Here is an 11,978-nt window from a genome sequence, read left to right on the forward strand (position 1 = left end):
TAGATCCCCAAAGTGGTGCAGGGTATAATATAGTCGGTCCCGCCCGACTTTAGACTTTCCTTACTTGTTTTCTACTAACATTGTGTTCCACCGAGGGCATTCACCGACTTAAATGTTAAGTCAATAGATTTTCTGAAAAGTCATAAATATATTGTCCATTAAGAAGCCTCAAATATATGTTGTCGATTCAGATTTAAATGTATGTATGTGCTTCTTTCCAGGGCATTAGCCAATTTAAATTTTAACTCTAGAGATTTTGTAGAAGTAAAAGAAAATTGTCTCTATTTCTATATGCAAATCTATTTATTATTTCTTTTTTTATTTATATTTATTTTTAATCGTTTTCTTTTAAATCAATATTACTATTGCAAACAAATACATATCTTTAAGTTTTTTATTGTCGTCTTCAGTGACATTTTATAAGTGCAAAAAGAGATTTTTTTTAAATTTTTTCTCCATATTGGAATTTTCATTAAATATATCTGTGGTAAATTTTATTTGTATTGGGGGCTTTTCTTCCGTAATCCTCAAGTTCATGTTGACTTTGGCTTCAACAAAACCGATTATCACAGGATGTGCTGTTGTGGGTGTTGTTGTAAAATTTGATTTTCGGAATCAAGCTGGATACAATAATATAAATAATTAGGAATACATCAAATGGTACTGAAATAAGAAAGAAGAATGGAAAAATAGATGTTATTGTTATGTTTAATTAATCTGTTTAATTAAGTAAAAATACATGTAGAATGTAAAAAACTTGTTGTAGAAGTGTCATAAATAGTATCGATGAATACAGATACTAAAAAGAGTAAAGCTGTGAAACATTTTCTTTTCATTGTGTGTGTTATTTTTATTGTTTGTTTTAAATTTCTAGTGTTCGTTTAATAATATTATTGAAAACGTACCCAAAATGCGGTAAATTTGATTGGAAATTTTCAATTGCGGTAAATTTGATTGGAAATTTTCAATTCAATTCAAACATTTATTTAATCAATTTTTAGGTGTGAAGCACCATAGCATTTAGTTTAGAAAGTTTCTTTTTTCGAGCATCCTTCCTTTTATGGTTCGTCTCACTTACAAAATCTTCCGATAGCCATTTGGTATTTTTGTACAATAGAACTCTCAAAAGAAATTCTAAATGCTTCAATCGATGGTTTTTACATTCCTCATCGTCAAACCAATTGGTCTTCATTTGAATTTTTTTTAAAATAATTTTAGTTAGGATTTCTCCCAAGTTTTCTTTATGACAATATTTTCTGTATGTCCTTTTAAAAAGTAGCATAGCCATGCGAAAGCAGTGAAATAATTTGTCGTCCGGGTTTATTAAAAGTAGTTTGCTAGAATCGAAATTTTTTTCATGAATAAATATCTCTGATATCTTTTTGGAGGATTCACTTTTCTCAGCCAAATTTTTGCATCTTATGCAATTTTCTTTTCCCATAAATGATTTATAAATTGTATATCCAAGAATATATCTCTGTACCTGAAGTTCTTTCACTTCTTTATGGGTTATATTAATTTGGATTTCTGGCGCATTCTCTTCTAAATCTTTTAGGAATTGTTCCATATCTTGAATGGTCTTTTCAGTTCGGCTTTCTTCAATGTGTGAAATGTTTTGTTTCAAGTCTTCGCTATTTTTTTGATGCTCCCAATTCAAAAAGTTATTATTGTCCTTTTTGCAATTTTGAAATTTGTTTCCACCCATTGCATTTATAAATTTTTGCGATATAATTTTTGCTGTGCAATTTTTAATTTCCCTCACCGATGGGCGATCATTATATCCCTGGGATCCCCTTAATATTGCAAAAAAATTTTCCAAAGCGTCCTGATTTATCTTCCCGGGAAGCACGTACTTAACATCAGGACAATCTTTAAAAATATCTTTGCACATTTGTATCATAGCAGTTGTTGTGATTATAAGAGAGTCTAGACATTTGACATTGGTAGATTTAGGTTGAACTTTTTGAAAATATTGCATTGATTTTATGATCCTAGTGAACTTTTCATTATTATCAGCGAAGAATGGCTTATCTTTTTCATTTTTTCCATATAATGTTTTACAATTTAGTTCATCAAAGAGGTCATTGCACTCTTTGATAAAATTGCTCGTTTCACATGCCTTTGAAGAAAATATTCCGTTTTTAATGCATGCATTCAATGCTGATGCAACCGAATGGCTCAAAATCTGTATCGCTTTACTCACATTCATTTTGTCAAAAAATTCTGGATATACATGCTTTTCGGTTAATTTAGGACACATCCGAAATTCTGAATTTTTATCAAATTCGTACAAATCCTTTATGTACTTTCCAGAAATTTCGCCATTTGGTGTTGTATAGCCGTTTGACAAAAGATTATTGCGTATACACTTGAATATGTGAACATAATCATACATTATGTAGACTTGTCTACCATGATGTTCAAAATAGTTGTTAATATTGTGTCCTGTCAGCACATTTACTAAAGATGTGTTAGACGAACTTTGATCGCATATGAATCCTCTAACATCAAGGCCAACACTGATTAACGCATTTAAGTTTTTAATTAATAGCTCCTTTAAAAGAGAAGTTGTAGCTACTCCACTAAGGCAATAAAAACTTATAATATATTTCCATTTGCTACATATACCTTTGACCATAAAGAATAAGCATTTATTGGCTATTTTATCTTTTCGGATCCCGTCGCCAATATCATGAAAGCCGTCAATCAAATCGTCATTTTTATTATAGTCTAGTACGGTCTTGCATTCAACTTCATCAAATATAACAACACATTGACGTTCTCTGGCAGTAAACGTTGCAACAACTTCCTTTAAATTTGCTAAAACTCTGGAGTCAATTCCGGGTTTAATAGACCGAATAAGCCTTAGTTTCAACAGAGTTGTCGGATGTGGAAGGTGAAACTCCAATTCATCTCGCAAAAATCTATAGCACTTGGTGGATACATAATGTATACTTTGTGCTATATTATATTGCTCCGACGAATACTTGTTTATTTTGCTACATATCATTTGAGAGAACTGGGCGGCTTTTGAATCCATGTCTTTGGATGGTCGAATAATGGCTTTCCCCAACTCCTCCACCTTTTGTTGAGCTTCCTTCAATTCCGAACTTAGCCATGAGTTTCGCATTAAAAGGTTTGAATATTCATTTTCTCCTCTGTCAAGTTGTCTTTTCAATTCAGTTACCTTTATGGCGTATGACCCCACTTCTTTTCTTAACTCATAATTAATTTCCTTTTCTCTCTCTATCAAATATTGAAGATTTGACGGAACCTTTTCTTTTTTATGGCAGTCACAAATGCATTCGACCGTATTCTCCAAATGATAAATTTTTCTTTTCTTGGCGTAAGTAGCTAATGGAGGCTTGTCGAAACTTGTCACATCTAACGGAAAATCACTGTTGCCCGAATTTTGAAATTCATTTGAATTTTGAAATGAATTTGCAGTTTGGATGAAATCTTCAATATTAATTGAATTTTGTATGTAAACGGAATTTTGAGATTGGGTAGAATTTTGAGATTGGGTAGAATTTTGAGTTTGGGTAGAATTTTGAGATTGGGTAGAATTTTGAGATTGGGTAGAATTTTGAGTTTGGGTAGAATTTTGAGATTGGGTAGAATTTTGAGATTGGGAAGATTTTTGAGTTTGGGTAGAATTTTGAGATTGGGTACAATTTTGAGTTTGGGTAGAATTTTGAGTTTGGTATGAGTTTTGAGTTTGGCATGAGTTTTGATTTTGGCATGAGTTTTGTACTTGGACGGAATATTGTACATCATTCGGTGATGCTTTGAGTGAGGTTGTGCTTTTTTGATAAAAGTCTTCTTTCAGAAATTGCGAATTTGTAACTTCTGCGCAATTTGGAATATCACGCCATTGATCCGTTGTGGCCATTTTGAATGGATCCACATCTACACGAATTACTTTAAACATTTATTTGTATTAGTATATAAAGACTGAAAATATATATTAGGTGTGTTCCTTTACTTTACTCGTAGCAAAAAGTAGTAAAAGAGAGAAATATTGAAAATCCTCTCAGATTTCTATATTTGTTAAATGTACCGGAACGAAAATATAGTAAAAATTGTAAAAATGTCAAATAAAAAACAAAAGAAACATTGTGATTTGAATAAATATTTTCAAAACATGTAGGTAAATTAAATACTTTTATATCGAAATTTGTTTTTGACAAATGGCAGATTTTTTGCAGGAAACTTTGAAATCCTTATTACGATAGAAAGAAGCTATGGTTTTTACTTTGTTATAAAAAGTACTCCTTTTGCAAAATTTTTAATCAAAGTAAGACTCTGGGCCATAAAGTAGAGTAATAGCGCATATTATCAGTATCTTATAAGGTGGGGTTTTTCATTCTGTTTGTAACACATACAAATAACGAATTCTGACTATAGAAAGTATATATAGTCTTGATCAGGGAGAAATTTTAAGACGATGTCTCTCTGTCTGGCTATCTGTTGTAATCAGGCTACTTCCTTCAATAATGAACCTATAGTGCTGAAATTTTAACAGACACTTTTTTTCTACATGCAGGTCAATTTTGAAGATGGGACTACTTCGGCCTAAGTTTCGATTTTGCTTCCATATGAACCGACCTCCGAATTGGGGTCTTCATGACATAGACATTAAAACTTTCATCCGATTTGCATGAAATTCAAAACGTAGAGGTACTTTTGGTCCATTAAAGGGTGTGCCGAATTTGGTGTGAGTCGGTCAATGTTTTGGTACTTTTTTCGAAACAAGTGGTATTGGTTCGGCATTGTTTTGAAATTCCAAATTGTGGAGTCTACACGTTAAATCTAAAGCACAAAGGTGCACAAAATTTTCCTCCAGAATACGTAGAATTTTATAAGGAATGTAGTCCTTCTAGACTCAAAATGCAGACCCCACTTTGTTCAAATTTTGCAAAAAAAAAAAAAATAAATTGTAAGGCCCTATCTCGCAAATATTAGATATATTCGCGCACATACACAATCTTTTTATGGTAGTTTATAAGTTCTATCCAGCAAAGCAAAAATCATGAAAATCGGTGCATAATTGCGCGTTTGCCAAGTAACACTAAATTGCATACATCCGAGGTGTCCAACTTCCAACGTCTATAGACCAGCCCGTGAATCCACTAGGGACCTACAAACCTCTAAATATAGAGAAAAACATTTCAGCTTTGGCACAAAGAAAAAATTATGATGATATCTTAATCCATTAAAAAGTTACAGATTTATTTCCAAAAACAAGCGATTTGGAACTACTTTAGTTTGGAAAATTTGAAAACAAATAATTATTTTTGTCATGACATATCTACAACTTTTACTCGAAAGAATTTGTCGAGTAAAAACTAGTAAAAGTAGTAACTAGTAGTACGTAAAGGAACACAACTATTGTATGTAAATTATAAAAGAGAAGCCTGTTTCGATTACCCAGAAAAAGTGACTTAGTTTAGACATTTTATTTCTATTAAGTAAAATTTGTGCTTTATTTTTTTTTTTTTTTGGTGTAGATAAACTGCCATAATAAGAATTTTATGGTTTGCATCCCACATAAATAAATGGACTTCTCTAGCTTCTGAGGTCATATGAGTGCATATCGGACGAAAGATATATATGTATATGTGGGCAATATCAAAATCTGAACCATTTTCGATCAAAATTGGCACATTTGAATATACTATTAATTGGACTTCCTGTGCAAATTTTGAAACAAATCAGAATAATACTCGCATATACGCATAAATCTTTTACACAAGTAAGTAGGTATAATACTTTTACATTTTTACACAAATTAGAAACTTAATATGTACTTACCTGGTGGAACTAAAGACTTCTTCAAATTCTTTTGGCCCACATATTTTGGATCGAAATGTTTTTCGCATAATTTGTTGTTTGGTCGTATCAGGTTGGCATTAAGTCCTAAGATTTCACACCAATTCATCTTCTCCTCTGGATCTTTGGGAAATCCATAAAGATGTTTGGGATTTTTACAATTGAAAACACAAACACGAACCATGATGTCAATTAATCTAATAAAACATAGGGACAATTTGAACATATTGCAAAAAACTAATTAAAACAGGAAAAATAATTAATACTTACTATGATTATCCTTGTCCAAACTGAAGTGAAAATTTTTTGAATATTCATTTTGTATGTACACCCATTGATTCGAATGTTACGTCCATGTACGCTATGGTATTTATCTACGCCGCGCTGTTCTGCGCTGGCTTTAAAATTGCGCAAAGAGAGTTTAATGGTGTACACTAGCGCCCCCAACAAGTTTGACAGCTGTTCTCTCATTTCCACAGCACAAAGCTGTATCTTATAGTCTAATTTATCTATGTACAAATTTATATACTATGTTATATACGTTGCATATTCATGTTTTAAGATAATAAAGTACTTAGAACCATTTTTGTTTTGTAAAATTTTTTAAATTTAACGAAAAATATAGTAGGGAAAATTGTTTGGGAATGTATGGGAAAGTAGGGAACTTTTTTTGACCTTGTAGGGTAAACCGAACATATTCCCTGGCAACATTGATTATGAGCTATAGTCAGATTGACACAAAGCACCCATAGACATGTACCCCTCAATTTTCTTAAAGATGCAATTGCGGTTTATCTCCCAGACCTATATGTTACCCCACAAATGCTTATGATTACTAATTCTGTAATGGTGGCTTAGGGTATGATATAGTCGGCCCCGCCCGGCTTTCTACTTTACTTACTTCTTTTGTTTCAAATTGGCTAAAAACAGAGTAAGAATTCATAAAATGGTACAAATCATTTAAATTTTGTCGAAAAATGTGCTAAATCCAATCTGAAAAATTGTGAATTTTTGAAAATATTTGAGGTCAAACGTTTCCGACAATCATTAGAATCCATTAAAAATTAAATTAAAAAAATATGAAGGGCTTACGTCCTATGACAAGCCCATGTTAAATTCATCGCTTCTGCGTCAATTTTGCAACACTTCCGGATCCAAAAAGAACATTTTCATTACTTTTTTGGCGAAGCTGTTTTTGCTGGGTAGTGGTAGATTTGACCTCATCACACAGAAGCGTGCTAAACTTTTCGAACACCTATAAAACCGATTTAATGATTCAATCACATAAAAACTTAAAGTTTTATATTTAAAACTCTTTAATACAAGAAGTCATAAACCATCACGCAGCAAATCATAAAAAAGTTATGTATGAATAAAAATAACAAAAGTCCAGCGGGACCTCATCACGCACAGAAGGGTTAATAATTTTTTGAGCCAGAGAGATACATGCTATAGAGTTTTATTAGAACTCCTTTGTATAATCGCTATGAAGACATCCTACACTGAAAAAAATATTGTCGTGAGGCCAAAGATTTCATGTCCTTAAAATACGAATTCAAATTTTGCTGAGCATAAAATACACATTTTTCTAATATAAAGTTTTTTTCTTTGTCCAAAAGTCGATAAACTTATCAATGAAGTCGTATTGTCCTTATAATTAAGTGATTTGACTTAAAAATGGGTATCATAAAATGAAAGAAAAATGTTTTGGTGTAAGAAAAACTTGACTTTAAAAATTCAGAAAAATTCTTTAAAATTAATGAAATTGTCTTTAAATTTGTTGTCTTTTTGCATCTTGACTACAAAGCAAAAAATTGTTCAAAAATAGGACATGTTTATTTTAAAGGCGTTTTTTACTTGAAACATAGCATAATTTATACTGGAAGTCGAGTCTGAATTTCGAAAGTAAAGTTGTCGTTAACTCGTTTTTAAAGGACATTGATAGAATATGAAGAAAAAAGCTAAAAAAACGAAGAATTTAAATTTGCTTCCTAGAAGCAAGAACACAAAACCTAAATTTAAAAGAGCGTTGTGTCTTAAAAGTATCCTTACTTGATATTCTCCGCTTCTTTGGCTCGGAATCAATACCAAAATTGTTAAAGTAAAGACAAAATCTTTGGAACCGGACATGCTTTTTTCAGTGTACAAATTTTATTTCTTGATCATCTTGATTTGCATGCACGCACATCTTTGTGTATGGTATTCGTTTACCCACATTGAAAGAATCTTTCTAACAATAAATGAAAACATCTTTGGTCTAAAATTTCGTTTCCCAGAAACATAAATAGAAATTTGACGTTTCTCGTCGGATAATATTTAATGCATTCTCCCCCACGTATATTTATTTCTCAGGTTTGCATATCGGGATCTTATTTCTATTCACAAACTCACGTAACATATCTCCGATTTTAATTTTAAAAAATTCAAGATTTTTTAACGGTACATAAAGGCTTTCGTATATATAAAGTTGTATACATTATAGTAATGCTCGAATTCAAAGCTATGAAGACTAACAAAATTGTACCGATAAATATTCTGTGGGGTCTAACCCTAGCTACGCCAATGCTTGAGTCCAAAGATTTTCACTTTTGTTTGGTATATATGTGCTCTTTAAATAATGACATTTTTTAAGGAGCTATCTATTTTTATACCCACCACCATAGGATGGGGGGTATATTAACTTTGTCATTCCGTTTGTAACACATCGAAATATTGCTCTAAGAGCACATAAAGTATATATATTCTGGGTCGTGGTGAAATTCTGAGTCGATCTAAGCATGTCCGTCCGTCCGTCCGTCTGTTGAAATCACGCTAACTTCCGAACGAAACAAGCTATCGACTTGAAACTTGGCACAAGTAGTTGTTATTGATGTAGGTCGGACGGTATTGTAAATGGGTCATATCGGTCCACTTTTACGTATAGCCCCCATACAAACGGACCCCCAAATTTGGTTTGCAGACCCTTTAAGAGAAGCAAATTTCATCCGATCCGGCTGAAATTTGGTACATGGTGTTAGTATATGGTCTCTAACAACTGTGCAAAAATTGGTCTACATCGGTCAATAATTATATATAGCCCCCATATACACCGATCCCCAGATTTGGCTTGCGGAGCCTCTAAGAGGAGCAAATTTCATCCGATCCGGCTGAAATTTGGTACGTGGTGTTAGTATATGGTCTCTAACAACCATGCAAGATTGGTCCATATCGCTCCATAATTATATATAGCCCCCATTTAAACCGATCCCTAGATTTGTCCCCCGGAGCCTCTTGGAGGAGCAAAATTCATCCGATCCGGTTGAAATTTGGTACGTGGTGGATGACAGTGTATGACAGTCTTCAGTAGAAGTTTCTACGCAATCCATGGTGGAGGGTACATAGGTTAGGTTAGGTTAAGTTAGGTGGCAGCCCGATGTATCAGTGATGTATGTGATACCACATTGGTGAACTACTCTCTTATCACTGAGTGCTGCCCGATTCCATGTTAAGCTCAATGACAAGGGACCTCCTTTTTATAGCCGAGTCCGAACGGCGTTCCACATTGCAGTGAAACCACTTAGAGAAGCTTTGAAACCATCAGAAATGTCACCAGCATAACTGAGGTGGGATAATCCACCGCTGAAAAACTTTTTGGTGTTCTGTCGAAGCAGGAATCGAACTCACGACCTTGTGTATGCAAGGCGGGCATGCTAACCACGGTGTCTCCATAATAAACTTCGGCCTGGCCGAACTTACGGCCGTATATACTTGTTTACTTTGAAGTATCCGTTATAATTTGGATTTTTAAACTGGCATTTGTTTGTACGTGAGTACTTTTATTAATAAATTTGTCAAATGAGATCTGTATCATAATTTTAATTTTATTGGTGCTAGATTTAAAGCCAGATAGGTCGCTAAAAAATTTTTTTATTTTAAAGAAGACGCATCTTTGGTTCGGAATCAATACCAAAATCCTTAAGGGAAGGTCAAATCCTTTGGATCCAAGTAAACTTTTTTTAGTGTACTGATTATATCAAGTCACTATAGGTGTGGATTTGGAAAATTTCAATGTTATCTGTAAATGAGATATTTCTTTAAATAAATATTCAATGACGCCATTTACACTTTCATTCCATTCATATATGAAAACTTGTTATTTCTTTACAGTGCCATCTACATGTCGCCAAAAAAGAATGCAAAAGTCTCCAATTTCGTGCTGCTTACATTGGACAAGTACAGTGCCATCTACACATCTGAATTTATTTAAACTAAAATTAGGCTACTTACAGTGCCATCTAGATTTGAGACAGTGAAACCTCCTCGACGTTCATAACATGGTTTTAGTAACTGCGCCATCTATACATCAGTATGTACCGTACTATTGTGTTGTTACGTTTATCAAAGACAAAGATGTAAATTTCCTAAAGATTCCTTACTTCAGATGTAGAATATGAACAACAGAGGCCTCTAGTGAATATGGTTCCAATCTTTCACTCATTGGAAAATTCATTTCTGATCTTGCACTCATTACAGTGTTGCCGTAGTACTAATTCGCATTAAATAGCCCAGACACATTTTTAAAATACTTTTTGTGAGATTTTTAAAATGTGTTTTTTATACCCACCACCATAGAATGGTGACGGGGGTATAATAAGTTTGTCATTCCGTTTGTAACGCATCGAAATATCGATTTCCGACTATATAAAGTATATATATTCTTGATCAGGGAGAAATTCTAAGACGATATAACGATGTCCGTCTGTCCGTCTGTCTGTCTGTCTGTCTGTCTGTCTGTCTGTCTGTCTGTTGTAATCACGCTACAGTCTTCAATAATGAAGCAATCGCGCTGAAATTTTGCACAAACTCGTCTTTTGTCTGCAGGCAGGTCAAGTTCGAAGATGGGCTATATCGGTCCAGGTTTTGATATAGTCCCCATATAAACCGACCTCCCGATTTGGGGTCTTGGGCTTATAGAAATCGTAGTTTTTATCCAATTTGCCTGAAATTAGAAATGTAGAGGTATTTTATGACCATAAAGGGGTGTGCCAAAAATGGTGAGTATCGGCCCATGTTTTGGTATAGCCCCCATATAGACCGATCTCCCGATTTTACTTCTTGGGCTTATAGAAACCGCAGTTTTTATTCAATTTACCTGAAATTGGAAATCTAGAGGTATTATAAGACCGCAAATACGTGTGCCAAAAATTGTGAGTATCGGACAATATTTTGGTATAGCCCCCATATAAACCGATCTCCCGATTTTACTTCTTGGGCTTATAGAAACCGCAGTTTTTATTCAATTTACCTGAAATTGGAAATCTAGAAGTATTGTAGGACCACAAATACGTATGCCAAAAATTGTGAGTATCGGTCCATGTTTTGGTATGGTCCCCATATAAAAGGACCTCCCGATTTGGGGTCTTGGGCTTATAGAAACCGTAGTTTTTATCCAATTTGTCTGAAAATCTAGTGGTATTTTAGGACCATAAAGAGGTGTGCCGAAAATGGTGAGTTTCGGTCCATATTTTGGTATAGCCCCCATATAGACCGATCTCCCGATTTTACTTCTTGGGCTTATAGAAACCGCAGTTTTTATTCAATTTACCTGAAATTGGAAATATAGAGGTATTGTAGGACCACAAATACGTGTGCCAAAAATTGTGAGTATCGGTCCATGTTTTGGTGTGGTCCCCATATAAAACGACCTCCCGATTTGGGATCTTGGGCTTATAGAATCCGGTGTTTAAATACAATTTGTCTGAAATTGGAAATTTATAGGTATTTGAGGACCATAAAGGGGTGTGCTAAAAATGGTGAGTATCGGTCCATGTTTTGGTATAGCCCCCATATAGACCGATATCCCGATTTTACTTCTTGGGTTTCTAGAATCCGTAGTTTTTATGCGATTTGCCTGAAATTGTAAATATTATTTTAGGCTCCCAAAAACTTTTGGTAATGCCTCCATATAGACCGACTTCATTTCTTGAGGGTATAGAAGGCGCACTGATCATGAAAATTGCTTGAAACTCAATGTAAAATTTTCAGATTTCAAATACTTCTCGGGTGAAAATCTACAGATTTAAGATTTCAAAGCAAGACGTTATTTTATAATTTTCTTGCACACTTACAAGAGATGTTAATGATTCCTCTAAAACTCAAACAAAAAT

The 11,978-nt window shown here is 33.7% G+C and overlaps 1 protein-coding gene across 1 annotated transcript; it reads right to left on the reverse strand.

Moving 5' to 3' along the window:
• Positions 1 to 275: 275 nt before the first annotated feature.
• Positions 276 to 6,284, reverse strand: LOC142239479 (uncharacterized). The gene is made up of 3 exons (XM_075311275.1): positions 6,103 to 6,284; positions 5,815 to 6,029; positions 276 to 663 (listed from the first exon to the last, which is right to left on the reverse strand). Exons 2-3 carry the CDS (start codon positions 6,014 to 6,016, stop codon positions 551 to 553), a joined length of 315 nt encoding a protein of 104 aa, XP_075167390.1. The 5' UTR covers positions 6,017 to 6,029; positions 6,103 to 6,284; the 3' UTR covers positions 276 to 550.
• Positions 6,285 to 11,978: the final 5,694 nt, after the last annotated feature.

Source organism: Haematobia irritans, chromosome 5 (assembly GCF_050003625.1).
Source record: "Haematobia irritans isolate KBUSLIRL chromosome 5, ASM5000362v1, whole genome shotgun sequence".
NCBI lineage: Eukaryota > Metazoa > Arthropoda > Insecta > Diptera > Muscidae > Haematobia > Haematobia irritans.

Coding starts and splice junctions, on each gene's coding strand:
- LOC142239479 (XM_075311275.1), bottom strand. CDS start 6,016: ATGGTTCGTGTTTGTGTTTTCAATTGTAAAAATCCCAAACATCTTTAT. Junction 664..5,814: donor GAAGTCTTTAGTTCCACCAG/GTAAGTACATAT, acceptor TTCTTATTTCAG/TACCATTTGATGTATTCCTA.